The following is a 17,424-nucleotide window of genomic DNA, read 5'->3' as shown; positions in this document are numbered from 1 at the left end:
ATACATTAGCAGAAAGGAAAAAGTTTTCATTCTAACAACAAATTTAATTGACAATCCATCAATTTTCTCCATTTCTAATGAAGTCTCAAACGATAGTATAGAATCAATAAAACCAAGCAGAGACAGTTGTGACTCTGCTCCACCTGTGCACCAAAACCACCCACCTTAACAGAAAAAAACATTCCTTGTGCGTTTCTTTGTATGCACATGACCATGACACCTGTAGAAACTCCTATCTGTACTCCTGAGGCACTGACTGGTGTTTTGGTTTTCTATTGTGAGAGATTTCACTAAGACATCTTACCTGCAAACAATATTCACACTGATAAGGCTTCTCTCCACTGTGAGTTCTTTTGTGCCTTTCCATGTGATACTTCTGAATAAACCTCATACCACATTCATCACATCGAAATGGCTTTTCACCTGATAAAAAACACGTAGAAACGTTAATCTGACAAAAAATCCAAATCAGCGTTCTTCCATACAGACACCAGGTCAAATACTACATTCTCTATTAGAAGTAATAAAGAGATTTAGTCTTGCTATTGAAAACCAACATAGGGCTTGCTCATATTACTGTTTTCCCAGTATTCAGTATCTGATGCCTCAACATTATTTTAAGCTTTTATACAAAAAAACCCAAATCCCTTAAACATTTATGACTAAATTCTTACCCCCTCTTTCTAATGTAGGTACACACATCTGTGTTAAACCTAACGGATGAAGAACTGCAAAGATAACCTTCCTGAACTGCTGCTGCTACATAACACTTTAAGGCAGGTGATTGCATAAAAATACTTCAAGTCTCTCACCAACTCATTAACTCAAACCCAGCCCTTCTAGAACTCAGTTATGCATTTCCAAGCTTTTAATTTAACTTTGTTGTAGGGTGACGTGTCTTTTCTTTTTTGGTTGTTTGGGTTTTTTTTCACCTATCTGTATGTGAAATTGAAAGAACTGCTCTGAAAAAAACTCCAACAGTTTTGCTTGGAACCCAAATTTATTTGTTTTTTCCTTTAAAAAAGTATATAATTTAAAATCTTTTCTTTTTAAAATTAAGCTGAAAACAAGAAACCTGTGTAGCTCAACTGGCCTTTCTGTACTTACAGGGTTTCTTGGTTCTTTTGTTCAGTTGGTTTGGGTTTTGCTTCTACTTTGATGAAATATTTGTTCAGACAATACTGATAGCCCTGAATGCATCTTCAGTTCTCCCCTTTTTTTTCCCCTCATAAAGAAGTCCTGCAATGATCCTTTCAGAACACAGAGTGACTCTATTTTCCTCTCCTTTAACTTTTGCCTTACATTTTCCCTCTGATTATTTTTATTTTCTATGTTTCTCTGACAAAGTCAAAAAACTCCAAGTGCATTAAAAAATTAAGTTTTGCTTTTACAGGAGTTGGCTCTTACTTATTAGAACTCAGCCTGATCAAAAGTAATCTTTGCTCTTAATATTTACTGTGACATTTTTTTAAATCTACACAGAGATGAGGGATTGTCTTGGCAGCTTCTCTGGACATCCTCTTTGTTCTGGACACCGCTGCACTGATGTTTGGGATATAAACCATCTACCCTACGTTTCCATTTTTCTGAGGCAGTTTTATTATTCAAAACTATTTTGTTATTTAATTGTTACTAGTAAGTCATTCAATTGTTAATACATTTTATTTTACTGTTTTAAATGTTGTCAACTGTATATTTTTTCCATTTAGTATACAGATATTTAACCACATCCTTCTACCAATGGAAATATGGTACTTTAAATTAAGATGGCAGTATTTATAGAAACTAGAAAGGAAGATATCTGTATCACCCACACATTATTCCTAATCAGATCATTAATGCCCAGAGTTTTAACCTTCTTAATTCCAAGCAAGTTCTGAATCTCTCTGTGTAAGTCTATGCCCTATTTCCAATTATTAATTCTTACCTCTCCATGTGCTTCTCAGCCAATCCCCTTCTTGGATGAAATAATTTGATTTACAAGAGAATAAATTGGAATAATCTCCTCTTCTAAAATCTCTCTGATCTTTCATCAGTTCTTTTTCTACTGGCTCACAACCTCAACATCCTAACTCTTTCACATTTAGTCAGATTATTACTTTTACCACTTCTTGATTATTAATGATCTCCATAACATTTTGGTTTTTTCAGCACTCTTTATAAAGCCCATATCATATCATATCATATCATATCATATCATATCATATCATCCTCTGTCATACTGTCTATAAGCAAATCCTCCTCTCTGGCTTATTTCTTAACTTTCAAACTCCAGTTTCCTTCTTCAACATCTTTTTATTCGTTAGACACCCGTACTGATTTGGTGTTTTACTTGCGCTGAGCCTGTTGAGACTTTCTGAATCCAATTCCAATCTTTATCTTCACTGTAAAGAAGATAAGGCAAGACATCTAAGTCTCACTGTTGTTTAATACACGGGAATTCTTCCATTCCCAAAGACACCTACTTAATCCTTGTTACTTAATGTTTTCTTTCCCTTTGCTCCACCATTCTACTTCATGCTTCTTTTAGATCGCCCCTTCAAACAACTCTCCTTACATGGTCTGGAAGTTTGCTTTCACACTCTCTCAGATTTCCTTTTTTTTTTTTTGAGAAAGGAGCAGCAGTTGGGATGGAAACTATCCTGGGCCTTGCAGAAACCAAATCAAGTCAGAGAAGCTCAGTCTTCTTCCAGCTTTGAACAGCCCTCCAAGGAGCTATCCTGCTATCCCAGGAAGAACACTTAATTGATACACTTACCTTCAGCCTTATACCCATTTCTGTAAATGAATTTGTCTGCTCAAGCTGGCTGTTTGCTGGCAAAAGACTCTCCCAGCTACCTATTTCCATTTCAAGGCTTGAATAGGGTCAAACAAGGGTTCTGAGGTTTTTTGTGTTGTAGAATATTATCACCAGCAGCTATTTTGGAGACTTTGAGAGTATATACGACAGCACTGTTGGCCACGCATCAACAGGAAGAGAAGTTTGGGGACACTGCCCTTGAGTTACTCAGCACAACACAGAAAACAGTATTTTTCAGTAGAATCCCAGAACACTCTGGAAGTAAGATTAAGAAACACTTTGTGAAACTGATACTATAGTTAATTTTTGCCTTAATCTTCACAAGGAAGATAATGTTAGAAAAAGATTAAAAATTAATAGGGAGATATGCTTCCTATAATAATTTCTCCCTAGCAGAAGCCTGAAACTTCTGATGCCTTCTGCAATTTTGTTGTACTTTTCAAACAGGATCTATAGCAAATGGAGGAGATATTAATAACAACTTTTTGCTAACGTAGGGAGAATCCAGGGCATATTGTTCTGAAACATCTTGGTGAGTGGGAAAGAATTAGATGTAGGGGAAAAAAGTCAAAATTTTAAAATACAATACAAAAATTATATGCATTACTTCCAAAAACAGCCTATGTTTGTGTCTGCATTGGAAATCTATTAAAACTGAGCAATAGGACTATTTATAAAGTGTAGTACAAAGGCTGCAACAATTATAAACCCTCAGGCATTTGGAAATCTGAACAGACAAAACACAAATTAGAAAATACCAAAGGTAGCAATAAAAAAAGCAGCAGGACTGAATAATAAAGCACTTGAACTGTTAGCCTCTATGTTGCTTTATTTTTTCTTTCAATGAAATCTCATTTTTTGTCTTTAAAATGGAAAATAGGGTGGGTTACAGAATTAGGACACATGAATGCATGAGTGGGTAAGGTGTACAGAAACATCTCTAAGCAAAAAAAAAGCAGACATGTTAAAAAAAAAACCTCCAAACATCCAGCTTTTCATGAGCCTGGTAAACTCAAGATATGAAAATATTTGTGTGCCGATGCCTCTTCCCTCTCTTGCAACTGAAATGGTGATTTTCTGTCTCATTAGTTCCAAGTTTAGCAGCACGGTTCTAGGACTGCTGCCTTCTTCTACATACAATTATTTCTAGTAAGCAAATCTTGTATTAATGCAATGTCTGCTTTTAGATGCAACTATTTAATTATTCACACAGAATAAGGGTTCTCATTGATTGCTTCCTAACTCCCTTATAACGTTCCACTCGAACGAGCGGTTCAGAGAACCGCATTCAAAGCACACTGGAACTAACAGGAGCACCTGGAAATTCAGGGCTTGTAACAGGCATAAAATGGGACTTCTAAGTGTTACCTCTGTCTTCAATTGGCTTAAAATAAACTGGAAAATTTGATAAATCTCTTTAAAAGAGTAAGAAACCGCCTGTTCTTCATCAGCGTTTTGAACGCTGTACAAAAGCTGGTGCCAAAAGTGGTCATTCAGGGATAAAATGAAAAAGACAAAAAGCACAGTATTGAATTGACATTTCTTAAAAGAATATGAATAATGCAAAGAGAGGCTTCCTTTACTTCCATCAAGTGAAACACAGATCCACTGCTCACCTTTTGGTGAGACGGGCAAGATGAAAATTCAGCTTTTCTGGATGGGTTCATTTATGCAGTCCTGACCAAGCGAGTAACGCTACACAACTAGCTAAGGCCCGGGAGGGAATGCTGTCATATGGGAGGGAAAGCACAGTCAGGTATGTAGAATGCCAATTAGCTACACTGTAACTGGGCCAAGCCAAAAATTAAACACTAGTCAGTAAACAGACTTCAAAAAAGCTTTTTCCACTTCTGCAAGCTGGATCTTACACGTTTTCTCCTGCGAATCTACTTGCTATCACTTAGGAAAACACCTACAATTCAAAAATTTAAACACAAGCACCATCTTCAATTTTCTGAGAAACGATCAAACTATACCTCAGAATGCTGAGGGAAACATGGTTATCGAAAAAAAGTCTGATAACAATGTAGTTAATTTGTTAAATGGCATCTTTTTCTCTGCTAAACAAAGACCAGTATATGGAAGAGCTGCCAAAAAAACCTGCAACCCCCCCACTTGCTCCCTCCAAAGGTTACAATCAACACAGAATTTTCATTAGAGCTAGAAGCTGAATTTTAAAAGATAAGCAAATCCATTTATAAAATATTTGCAGTTAAGTGTTAATTAACTGTATCGCCCAGACTCTCATTGCCAAAGCCACAGACGGGGGATAATCCTCATTTAAAAAAAATCAGTTCTGAAAATGTGAAGACTGTACTTAAATTTGTACCCTTTTTTGGAGGGGTGGGAAGCAGAGAGATGGAAGACAGTGAATGAGCATTCTTTCCGAGAATAGTATCTACATAAAGTGGAGGCAGCATGGTTCACCAATTCAGAGCCAGAGGAAAGACTAGGAGCAGAACAAAAGATACCAGACAGAAGAATGGAGGACTCTTCTGTGTCTGACTGGCTGAAGGAAACCTACTTAGTCTGGACTCATGGCAACCTAGGATACAAAAATCCCATGAACAACAGGGCATTTGTGCATGTAACTCCCTGTACACTGCTTTGAAAATTCATTTTGCAGAGTTTTTTTCTCCCTCTCAACTCTTACACATGCACACACTGCACTGCGTGTTAGTAGCTTTCATATCCATTTAAATGCTACAGCCAAGAAACACTGTGCACATTCACCAGCTCTGCTTTTCTGAAAAAGAGGCTGAGAAATTGGCATCTAGTCCAAAGGGACCATATTACAAAATATTTAAAGAGGGATTGAAAGGCCATGCACCAAAATGCCAAAAACCCAACGAAGCCAAACCTGTTAAAAGAATGTCGTTGTGTGTGGTGCAAGATTAAAAAAAAAACATAAACACATAGAAACTTAGTTGAAACTTAGTTCTATAAACTTGGCTTAAAACTTCAGGCCTTATGTGACCTATATTGCACATTTTCTAACTCGGGCTCTTATTTTTAGAACAGTTCTGAATGAAACCTTTCAAAAAAAAAAAGACAAAGTGAAGAGTTGAGGTGATACTAATACCTTTGGGGTTAGGCATTTTGGCCATTTTAGTCCTGGCACTTTTCCATCAATTTCACAAACAAACAAACAAACAAACAAATGAATAAGAAAATCTACTGAAATGTAGTTGTCAAGTCCCCGCTCTCTGAATTCACTTGATACAATAAAAGATTGAACTGCTCACACACCTTGACTTTTATGAATGCACAAACTTCAGGAGTTTCTACTCTGGGGTTATTTATAGAATAGTACTTGAAGATTTGCTTGCTGGAGTTTACACTCGCTTTACAGCCAAAGAAAAGTGGAGCAAGTTGAAAGCACAAAACTTATTTTGTCAAGTTTTCTAAGTTAAAACAAACTACAACAGGGTTTTTAGGCTGCTTTCTTATTACCAGAAACCTTGCCTAAGTGGGGAAACAGTTTTTAAGTACGCCAGTAAAGATACTCAAGGCACTATACTCACCAGTATGAATCTTCTCATGCCTCTGTAGCAGGTACTTCTGTATGAAACGCATGTCGCACTGACTGCACTGAAATGGTTTTTCACCTTGAACAATATAATTCCACATCCATAAGTTAATAACTACACACTGTTGTTTCTGATAACTACTTTTGAGGAATATTAAAATGTCTATTCAAAAAAAAAAACAAAAAAAACCACCAGCATCTGAGCGAATTCCAAAAAATAGTCTCACATCAAAAACATCATTAAGCCTCACTAAGTATATGAACTGTAGGATTGGTTCCATAGCTCCTAAGAGTCACATTCAGACTAGCAGGGAAGAGTGATCTGAAATGGCTGTAATTTCCTCATGAACAAGATCAATCACGATGCTGGCATAAGACTGCATTCAGGATACTGGCAAGCTATTATAATGGTAAGTACCTTTTTCACTTCTCCGAACCAGAGAGATACCTCATCAGGCAAATAAGCAGCCGGAGCACATTATACAAAGGGGTCAATTTTGGCACTTAGGCTACAAGTCAACCCATTACTTTCTGATAAAGAAAGAAAAGAAACCTTGTAAACAGTTAGGTCTTCAGTTTATTAAACATAATGTTGATTTTTTTTCCCCCTTGGTATTCTTTTGACACTTTGGTGCATGGAATCTCTGAGCTTAGATGCCAAGTTAGCTACACTCTTAAAACTGAAATTCGCATAGAGCTGAAAACATTTTTAACACAAGTAAACAACTCTTTATATAGTAGAAAAGACAAATTTGAAGTCAAGCAGTACCTGTATGAATGAAGACATGTCTCTGTAAATGGTAGTTGGTTCTAAAGGCAGCATTGCAATGCTCACAAACATGAGATTTGTGGGTTTTCAGACCAAGTGATCCATCCTCATTTATTGTAAGGATCTATTTTAAAAAGAGTAAAATTTGTTCTCACACTACCCTCTAAAGATGTCTTATTAACTACAAAAAAAAAAAAAACATTAAAATTTTTGATGCAGAAACTTTAAATATTTCAGGTAAGTAAAACAACACTAATTTCTACAAAGCTATGTGTTAGGCTTTTAGTATACATTTCCAATTGCAGTCCAATCCAACTTGTGTCTCGTTGTCTATTGAGAGGTATTTCAACAGGACGGAGACAAAAGCAGCTCGTGGAAAATCAGCTTAGAGCTCCCCTATTCACAGCTGAGTCACTTTATATGCTACTGTTTACTTTGTCCGTCTGTTGGAAAGGATGCAAAGTAACCAAACCACCTCTGGGCACTGAACCATGGATAATTATATTTTAAAGCAGAAGTGAAAAGTTACATTCTTTTTTTTTTTCCAAAATCACAACTGTAAATGTTTTCTAAAAGGCATTAAAACTTAGCAGGATAGTCATACAAATTATCTACTTCTACGTAATACCAGTAGTCTCAGAGGCAAAATGATATTTGACTAAGAAGTATTATTCTTCCCTCCTTTTCAGTTTTTTCACTCAATAAAGCATTGCCCACTCAATATACATATTAGAGCATCTCCTTGATGGCCACACGCAATTGCTTACTGTCAAAGCAAACTGCTACTTTCAATTGAAGTTAAAAAAACTTAAATGAAAGAAAAATGCACCATATCTACCTTATTCAGTAAAGCTTATCTCAGGTTTTCTCTAATTAGTCAAAAAGAAATAAAGAAAACCAAGCCCCAAGCTCTCTACTATCTCTGGCAAGAGAATAAGAAAACCAGTAAACAAATGACATTTGCAAAAGTCTTAACTAGAAGCAAAACTATAAAGAAGAGCTTAAGTAACTTAAATAAAACAGTTTAGTCCCTTGTTGTTAACAAAAAAAAATAAAAGCCTGCTGGGGAAGCACATCTACAATTTAATTAGCTATAATGGTTTAGGTTTTATGATAATGACAGTGATGAGAAAGAGAGAGTCAATAATAGAAATAGTATCTCTGAAATAGTAGCAAATACTGTAAGGTCTACTTAAACAATTATTTACTTCTGCTGCACCAAAACTCAGCAAGAGTGAAAGTCTCGAGCTAACCAATTCTTGTGCATTCACTCTGAAGGACAAGCACATTCATACGTTTGTGAGATTGGTATGTTACAGCTCCAGCACGTCACAGATAGAGACAGTCATAAAAACTCTGTTCTGTAACTATGTACAGCCAATGAGGCACTGACTTCTTATTTAAAAGAAATTTAAACATGTTACGAAATGCTTTTTGTATCTTATCTTGAAATGTTAAAATAATTGTCCAGAAAATACACTTAATTTCACAGTTATCCTAAACCTGGGGTCTTCTACTGCATCCATTCATTGTTTCACCTCTTAAATGAAGAAAGTTAACTTTGTCAGTGCAATTTTCCTAATAAAAGCAACTAAAAAAGCTTGTGCGTGTGTGTGTGCGCGCACGCGTGTGTGTGTCTGTGCATTTGTGTTTGTGTGCATGGGAGAGGGAATGGCAGACAGGATTCATCAAAGCTGATGGTCTCTTTTTTATATGATGACTACATTAATTATCAAATTTTAAATGTTTCAGTATGTTAACTGACTTCCATTTGTAAAAGTCCCAGCTGCTCTTTGGATGGCAGATCAACCCCATTACTCTGGGAACACTAACTTCTGCTGCGGTAGGTTCTCACCTATGTCAGTCCTTCAGCTTCTTTCTGCCTTTCTATTCTGACGAGTTTGAGAAAAAGGGGAAGAGAGACTGAAAAAGAACCTGTTTATCAATTCTCCTGATCATTTCTCACTCTTCTGTCATCTCAAAAGACTAACACTGACAGATGGGAGATAAAAAGGAAGCATGCAAGCACATGTCTGTAGAAAGAGGGACACATGCCTCTCCTACCTTGCCATGTTTCCATGGAAGTGATCTGTGGACGTACTCAACCTAGATGTCCTTTTTTCTATCAAAGGGAGAAGTATCTTGATGCACAGGATTTGGAACTTGCGTCCACATCCCATCTGAAACAATTTCTCAACTTTCCAAGAATCCTACAGAGTCATCCTAATTTGACAGCGCTTTGAGGAGGGTTTAAGAGGTCCCACTCCCAGGCCAACAAAACGGAGGGTTTGGAATTTTGCTTGGTGTTAGGGTGAGTTCTCCTTCAATGTATACATAGGTCTGAGTTGATTTCATAGTAAGTTTATTTTAACACTGCTGCGTGATAAACTGATTTGCAGCCTGTATATGTTTTATCTTAAGTCTGAAGATTAATACTGATCTGGGGAATTACTAGAAGATATAACATTGCTACCTCATGAGGTGAAATGATTCTGCTTTTATCTGAAGTGCGTCTCAATAGAAGAAAATTGTTTTCAGACATACAGGGATACATAGTCTTCATGAATGGATCTACAAAACAAATTTTGAAGTAACAAACCAGCAGCTATGGCAAGAATCTTTTGATATAAAGAAATACATATATGAAGATGATTATGACCACAGGAATACTCCTTAATGGTAAATTATTTTAGATAGATTAGTAAACTTTTTAGAATTTTCCAAGCTACTATTTTAGATGTCTTTTTAAAAACTTTTCACTGTTATGCATGAAGCATATCAAATTATCAGGCTCACAGAAAAGCACAACTATTATTAGATAGATACAGAGTAATGATTGAAAATTGTCTACACAGCTACTGAGTCATAATTTAAAAAAAAAAAAATACATAAGTATTTGGAGAGAGAACTGCCTGGAGAGACAGATGTTAAAATATGTCAAGGGTTCATGTTGCTAAAAAGAGTTCAAAGAAAAAACACTGTTATATCAGGTTTTGGTTTGGGTCTCTGGTGAACTTCAGAACTGCATCTTTACTGAGCAAACAAACAATTTCCAGCCTAACTACTTCAAAATGCTAATGAAATTAGTCATAGTCAACCAAATCTTCAGGTTCTTTTAATCTTGGTTTTGCCAAATCAATGTCTTACTTTTGCTGGTGAACGCTGTTTTCTTTTCTTCTTTTTCTGCAAATCTACTGGCTCTCGTATTTGTTTTTTGTCTCGTTTCTGTTGTTCAGATGCATCAGTAAAGGTAATTTCTTGCTTTACACTGATCTGTTAAGATACCAAGTGCCAGTTTCAGGTAAGGTTCTCACTACAGAAAAGCAATTTTTCAATTTTAGAAGATGACAAACTGCTGAAACAGAAAACCTTTTTCTAAGGGAATTATCTCGTGGCTTCATTCTTTCAGAAATTTAAGTGAAAGGAATAATCATAGAATCTTAAATAAAAAAGGGCATAGTTAATTTTTACAGTGACATTTTGATGTATCCTTTCATTCATCTCCCAAGGTCTTTTTTCATTCTGACCTGTGGTGATTTTGAGATCAGTTCTTATATTAAAATCACTTCCATCTGTAAAACCATTCAGTTTTTCATACCTATTTGACTTTAGTCCGTGCTGTTGTGATTTAATGGAATAGTTTATTATATATTTAAGACAGAAGTATTTTTTAAGAAAAAAAAAAATCAAAAAACCACAGGATTAATGAAGCTTCTTTCAAAAAAATATTTCTCAATCTAAATGCAAACTTTCATAAAGAGCATGATACTCTTACATTTCTTCTAACACCTGAACCACCTGATCTACAGCTAACAGAGTAGGGTTTTAACAATGCTACCTTTCTGAAGGCTATTCTTCATGTATGAGGCTATCTGCTTTTAAGTCCTGGTGATTATCCTTTATGTCTGAAGGGTACAGTGATGATGTGCTGCATTGCAGACAGACGTTCTGTTTTCAAAAGGAAGTCACCTAGATTCTCTCTGGGAAAGCTGAGGTACACCTTCTGTTTAGGTATCGAGGAGGGGCATATTTATGGTCATGTATGAAGTGTCACAGTCCAACCTGCAGTGTGAATGCAATTGCTAAGCGTCCACGTACCTTGAAAACATACAAGATGCTTCCTATAGCAAAAGAAACTAAATAGCACTATGAACAGCATAAACACTAAGCACCTTTTAACAAAGCTATTTATTCTGGTTTGTAGTTACCCTTGAACATTAAAATATACTTAAAAGAGCACATTTTAACGCATTAATTCTACGTTAATAGCCTGCTTATATTTCTAAAATATAGACTTAAAGATTATACTTAATTGGCAAAATTTACCCACAGCCAGAGGCAAAGGACATTTTCAGAAATAGCATCCATTTGTAAATATTTTGATAATCAAAACCCAAACAAGCAATTAATAGATTCTTGCCAGAGTAGGACCAGACTACCAGATCAAGCTTCCTACTACTTTCTCCAATATTTCACAAAGAAATTGCTTACAGGGACATTAACAGCATACTGCAGCCCTTGCGGAAGTCTATCTTGCGTATCCATGTCATCATCGTTTTTTACCGTCTCCTCATGGACCATGAGTTCATCATGTGAAATCATCTCTTGCTGTCGAAGTTCACTTTCCTGTAACACTTCATCCGTTGCAAGAATTTCTTGATGTGCCATAGTCCGATCTTGCAGCACCGCCTCTTGCCGTTCTCCCGATACTCCAGTCTGGTCAGATACTGCACCCATCCCTACCATAGCCCTGGATGACTGCATCTGGTCTATGCCACCACATTTAAGAAATAATCCTCCCAGCTTGTCTTCAATGTTCATTCTTAAGTGCAATAACCTACAAAGAAAGTTTTAATAGTAAACATCTACAATTGGTGCTCTTGCTTAATTATTTATTTTTTAAACTTAACACTTTATAAGAACTCAGTCAGGATTCAACATGCACTCCTAAAACTGATATCCCAATTAAAGTTGGATACCTCGGTTACACGTTAAAAGAGTCTCCTTTCACACGCATGCATGTGTACACAAGTGAACACTGTCAAATAAAAAGTTGCAAATCAAAGTGCCTTCTGATTAATTACCTGAATTTTGACAGTAAATTCCAGCTAATTCCCCTTTCTCCTTCCTTAAAAACCTGGGGTTTTTTTCTACGTGCACTATTTACTCTGTTCCCTTTTCCATTTTGACTGTTTTTTACAAATGCCTCTTTCATATTGGTCTTGTTCTCCTTATTTCCTTGTCTTTTAAGTGCCCTTTCACTGCTGCTACCCCAGGGCATAGTGTAGATGATGGAACGTCTTAATAGTGAGAGTAAACTGGGCTGCATCAAAAAGAAGCATGGCCAGTAGCTTGAGGGAGGTGATTCTGCTCTGGTGAGACATGACCTGTGTCCAGCACTTGAGCCCCCAGGACAGGAAAGACATTTCCCTGCTGAAGCAGGTCCAGAGGAGGCCACAGAAATGATCAGAGGGCTGGAGCACCTTTCCTGTGAGGACAGGCTGAGTTAGGGTGGTTCAGCCTGGAGATGAGAAGGCTCCAGGAAGGCCTTATTGCAGACTCTCCATACTTAAGGAAGATTTTTTTTACAGTGAGTGTGGTGAAACACTGGCACAGGTAGCCCAGAGAGGTAGTAGATGCCCCATTCCTGGATATGGTCAAGGAAAAGGTTGGACTGGGATCTGAGCAACCTGATCTAGTTGAAGATGTCCCTGCTCGCTGCAGGGGGTTGAACTAGGTGACATTTACAAGTCCTTTCCAACCCAAACTATGAAAATGCAACTTTCTGGCTGAAGATATATGTCAAATAAAGACTACAGAGAGGCCAAATCTGTTTGTTAAAAAGGCAGTCACTTTCACATGCACTAAACAGGAGCTCAGTCAGGAAATATAAATTCCAGTCATGAACAGCAATACCATTACATTGATCTATGGTACATAAATACATATAAAATCATAATTTCCAACAAGAGGCATGACGTTATCAAATGGCCTTTCACACAGGGCAGCAGGCTTTTCTGAAGCTGGAAGTGGCAGCATCTTCTTATTCTACATATTATCATATATGTAAGACAGTTCTAAGACTCTTTTCTGTACAGGATATCCAGTCACAGCAGTCAGCCTCCTTCACCCTATACCCCAGGCCCAGAATTCCTACCCATTCCACAGTACTCTGGCCTACTCCTTCAGACAGACATGCCTCCCTCCATCCCCATCTTCCCACAGCTGGAGGACACAAACTATCCAAAGGCTACAGCAGACACGAGGTGGGAACAGAGGCACAGCAGAGCTGGACAACACACAGCAGGTCTATCCAAAGCACAAGACAGGTATCCTGGGGAATATTATGATAGCAGCAGCACCTTTGATGCTGATGCGTTCAGAATTACGATAGAGATGCGGTGTCAGTATATTGCTAGTCATTATCTTCAAATTCTCTCCCCCTAAGAGTGCAGAAGTGTGAAAAGCTCTGTCTCTCTTCAAGTTTTAAGTCAGAGGCTATGTTTCTTTCCCTGAAGCTCTTGCTGACAACTGGTAACCAAAGAAAGCAAGTCTCTCTGCCTCAAACTGGCAGAGTCATCACCCTGCAGAACTGCACCACTAGAATCCCCTGCCAGGTGAACAACCTGCCAACACGCAAATCGACTGGCTCAAGCAAATGTACATGAAATGTTTACATTTCAGTTTGCAGTTCGATCCATTTGATCACTTCCCAACTCATTTTCTTCACCAGATTTCTGAAAAATCTTGATGTATCTCTAACATATGTGAAGATTTGCTTAGACTTAACTACAAAATAAATAATGGTCTTTCATCAGGTAAAATCCTAGAGTACTGGGTAGAAATGTAAGCCACCAGCAGAAACAGATGAAAATCTAGAAGTTCTCCTACATTATACTTTGCTTCAAATACTATTATTAGTTCTTAACCTTCTGAAAGTGAAATTCACTCAATTTCTTTAAAAAACACAAACAAACAAACAAACAAACCTACCACACATCCCAACAAACCTATGAACACTTTCTGGTAGCAACTCACCGTGATAGAACTCGAAAGCAAAGAACATTTGTCCCTGTTCTCTTTTGTGAGGGGGTTCTATATTTCTGAATGTATCACAGAAAGATTGACAGATAAGATAAACTGACCTCTCTGAGATTTAAACACTTAAGAGGCGTGTCAAAGCTTTTCAGCCAATTAGACATTTTTCTTACTAAGTCTTTCTCTGCTGGAAGTCAGGAGGCCAGTCACCAAGCTAAATCTGTTCATCTATGGTAGTGTCACCAAAAATTTTAGCATTCTTTCTTCTTATGTAAAAGGGACATTCTAGGGTCAAAAAAAACCCTGTGACAGGAAGAGAACAGGGGGGAAAATTCTGTTCAGAACATTCATGCTTTCAATTTGTCCTATTTTGTTCTACTGCAATGATAATGTAAAAAAGTTTGAAACATTACTCTTGATATTCACAGCATCTGTCTTCAAATACAGACAACAATTCTTTAATCCCTTGAGTGAGCTCAGCTACTGCTAGGTGACAAGGTTTTACAGGTTTTAGCACTAGGTAACAGGTTTATTCCCAAATTAATCCACTTCATAGCAAGAGAATGAGATTTCACATGTCTTCCAGGAAATATGCATGTCCTGTGTGCCACATAGCCACCTGCAGATGTTATACAACCCATGAAGTATTTTTTGGAGGTAACCGGGAAACCATACTGATAGTTTCTCAGCAATAATACAAACAAACAAATGAAAAAGAGGGGGAAAAAACCCCTGGCACGGCACTAAGGCTGTATTTTTCCCACCAATTAAGATCTCCTAGGGAGATCTTGCAACAACACCCTAAAAGAAAAGAAGATGAACTTAGCACGTTATTGGTGTGAAATATCCTGCACCAAGCAAGGAACATGGAAAAGAAATGAAGTTCTTAAGAACTTGTTTGTCACTGAGCCATTATTTGATAAGAGATGGCACAAAATATCCAAGGTTGAGACCGGTCTCTTTCACACATGTAGCTTGAATATAGACTCCTAGCAGATATATCTATTAATTTCAGCCTTTATCTCAGTTAATCCACACTCAAGAGACATCTCACCCCGACTGTCATTCCCTGTGCTTTGGCTCCATGCAACAGCAGGACGACAGCATAAGCTCACTGCAGGTTCTTTAGAGGAATGGCTTGGGCAGGTACCAGAACACAAGAACTCAAGATGCTGAATTCAAGGGAGAACATTCCAGGAGAATTCAAGGGAGAACATTCACATTCAAGGGAGAACAAACAGTATCCACTGTGAAAACATGGTGGCCCTAATCTATCTGCTCAAGCCACCAACAAAATCAGCACACAAGGTTGTTCTACAAAGAAGATACTGCCATATCACTCCAAAATTAGGCATGAATTATAGAAATCCTGAATTTAAAGCAATTTGCTGGCAGGAAGGTAGGCAAATGCAGACAGAGAGACTGAGGGTTTTAACAGCAAAGAACCTGCTACTCTCACCAACAGAGACTGGACGACTAATGACATGCAGAACCTTAGGACAGCTGGCAAGATACAGAGCTGCCCAAAAGCCAGACTAGCAGTGTACTGGTCTCTACTAGGCTTGTTAGTTCTCTCGGTAGCCAAGGATATGGAAACTTTTTCTTTCTCACCCTGACTAGTAGGCTTAGCAGAGTCATGCAATCGAAAGCACTTGTTTTCCAGTCATGACCTTGAGTCATATCAGAAGCTGGTACAGTATGTGTACTTCAAACATCTGGCTTTTCATAGAAAAATAATGAGAACTCATAGTGTTAGGGTGCATATTCTAAGAGATGAAACACAACAGAAGTTATATGACACACAGGTACTGTTTTAAAATGAAGAACTACAAACAAAAATAAGCTATTAATCCAAACAAGAAGTATCCCAAATCCAAACAAGAAGTATCCCAAATGCAGTCAACTCAGTAAAACATGTGTAATGTGTCAACTGACACCTTTTGGCTCACATAAAGGGATCCTATCATTTAAATTGAAGATGAGAAGTGTTCTTGGAAGAATGACAGTGTGACAAGGAAAATGCAAGCTAAAAGCATTCAAACAAGCTCACTTTACAAAGTCTGCAAAGATTAAATAAATATTTTAAGTGCAAGTTGCATCTATGAAATAAAGATCAACTTATTTTGCAATTATCTTAAGGAAAGCTAGAATAATAAAAACCACACTCTAACACATGGAGGCACATTTCTTGGCCTAAGATATTGTTATCCTTATTGCAGAGATGTTTTCCATAAAGTCTCAGAATTTCTATTAAGCTTCACCAAATAATCATATGATTTTTTTTCTTTGAATATATAGTTTCTTTATACACTGACAAAAAGAACTGTCAACAAAACTTCACAAGTATTCATTTTGTTTGGAACAGGCTCTTCAAGCCTTTAGACAAAGGCATTTCACAAGAGACATCTACGAGCAGAGCTTCCTGGGCCTGCATGCATTTTGGTGGGGGGAAGAGAGGAAACAGGGAGGGACTGCACAGAAAAGGCCTGACAAGATCATTCCAGAACCTTCTCTTTTCAGGCTATGCTCCACAGCCACTTGCAGAACATCCACTGCCAGTGGACCATGTTGCTTCATTTCAAAAACTGCTGCTACACCAAAGCATACAGCAGGACTTCAGAACTATTCATTTCAGTAACTCTGACATCGTTTTTTTCAAAGGTCACAGTAAGATGGAGAGCTAAGTGGTAAACACAATATTCCTCATTAAAGAAACAGCCATTTAAACAAAAACATACTACATGAAAAGTGTGAGAACATTTCCAGTTCAGAACCAAAAACTGAAATGCAATCAAAAGAAAACATTAATGGGTTTTTTAAAGTCTGTTGGGGTGGTGGCTGCTATGAAGTAAAGCTGAACAGGGACCCTGAAGGAAAGTGCCAGAGTTGTTAGCCAGTACAAGACAGGATCCAGCTCTTTTTCTCCAATTTGACAGACAGTGGGTAAAGGTTATTGTGTCCTATCCTTTTCTTAAACATAGTAAAGTGTTATGTAATGAGCAAGCACAAAAAGATACTAATTGGATTCACTTTAAAAATAAAACTCAGACATGCACTACTAGGTTGAGTTTCTGTAGTCAGGATTTAAGAGATTATTTATGAAAGATGAAAAAAGAAAACATGCTTAAGGACCAACAACAGACAATATATGAAAATTATCTGCATTTTAATATCTGTTTGTAGAACAGAACTTATTTAATGAGGTTGCTCTGGTTTTTTTTAAAGTGAAAAGGACTTTTTCTATTTGTAAGCAATTTTCTGCAAAATTTTTTGTTGTTTTAAGATTTC

The 17,424-nt window shown here is 37.2% G+C and overlaps 1 protein-coding gene across 4 annotated transcripts in view; it reads right to left on the bottom strand.

Annotated features, from left to right (window-relative positions):
* The window catches only part of ZNF148 (zinc finger protein 148), a 43,666-nt gene that overhangs the window by 8,929 nt on the left and 17,313 nt on the right, over positions 1-17,424 (bottom strand). For 3 of the 4 annotated variants that reach the window (XM_062004711.1, XM_062004712.1, XM_062004710.1), the window contains exons 2-6: positions 11,590-11,935; positions 10,246-10,371; positions 7,099-7,222; positions 6,325-6,408; positions 305-423 (exon numbers count right to left, since the gene is read on the bottom strand). In XM_062004711.1, the coding sequence (XP_061860695.1) occupies positions 305-423; positions 6,325-6,408; positions 7,099-7,222; positions 10,246-10,371; positions 11,590-11,919 (783 nt within the window). In that variant the 5' untranslated portion in view covers positions 11,920-11,935. The remainder of the gene's footprint in view (positions 1-304; positions 424-6,324; positions 6,409-7,098; positions 7,223-10,245; positions 10,372-11,589; positions 11,936-17,424) is intronic. The other variant, XM_062004713.1, reaches the window with a different exon arrangement.

The sequence above is a fragment of the Colius striatus genome, chromosome 11, assembly GCF_028858725.1.
Source record: "Colius striatus isolate bColStr4 chromosome 11, bColStr4.1.hap1, whole genome shotgun sequence".
NCBI classification, from domain to species: domain Eukaryota; kingdom Metazoa; phylum Chordata; class Aves; order Coliiformes; family Coliidae; genus Colius; species Colius striatus.
This window is presented reverse-complemented; position numbering and strand designations above follow the sequence as displayed.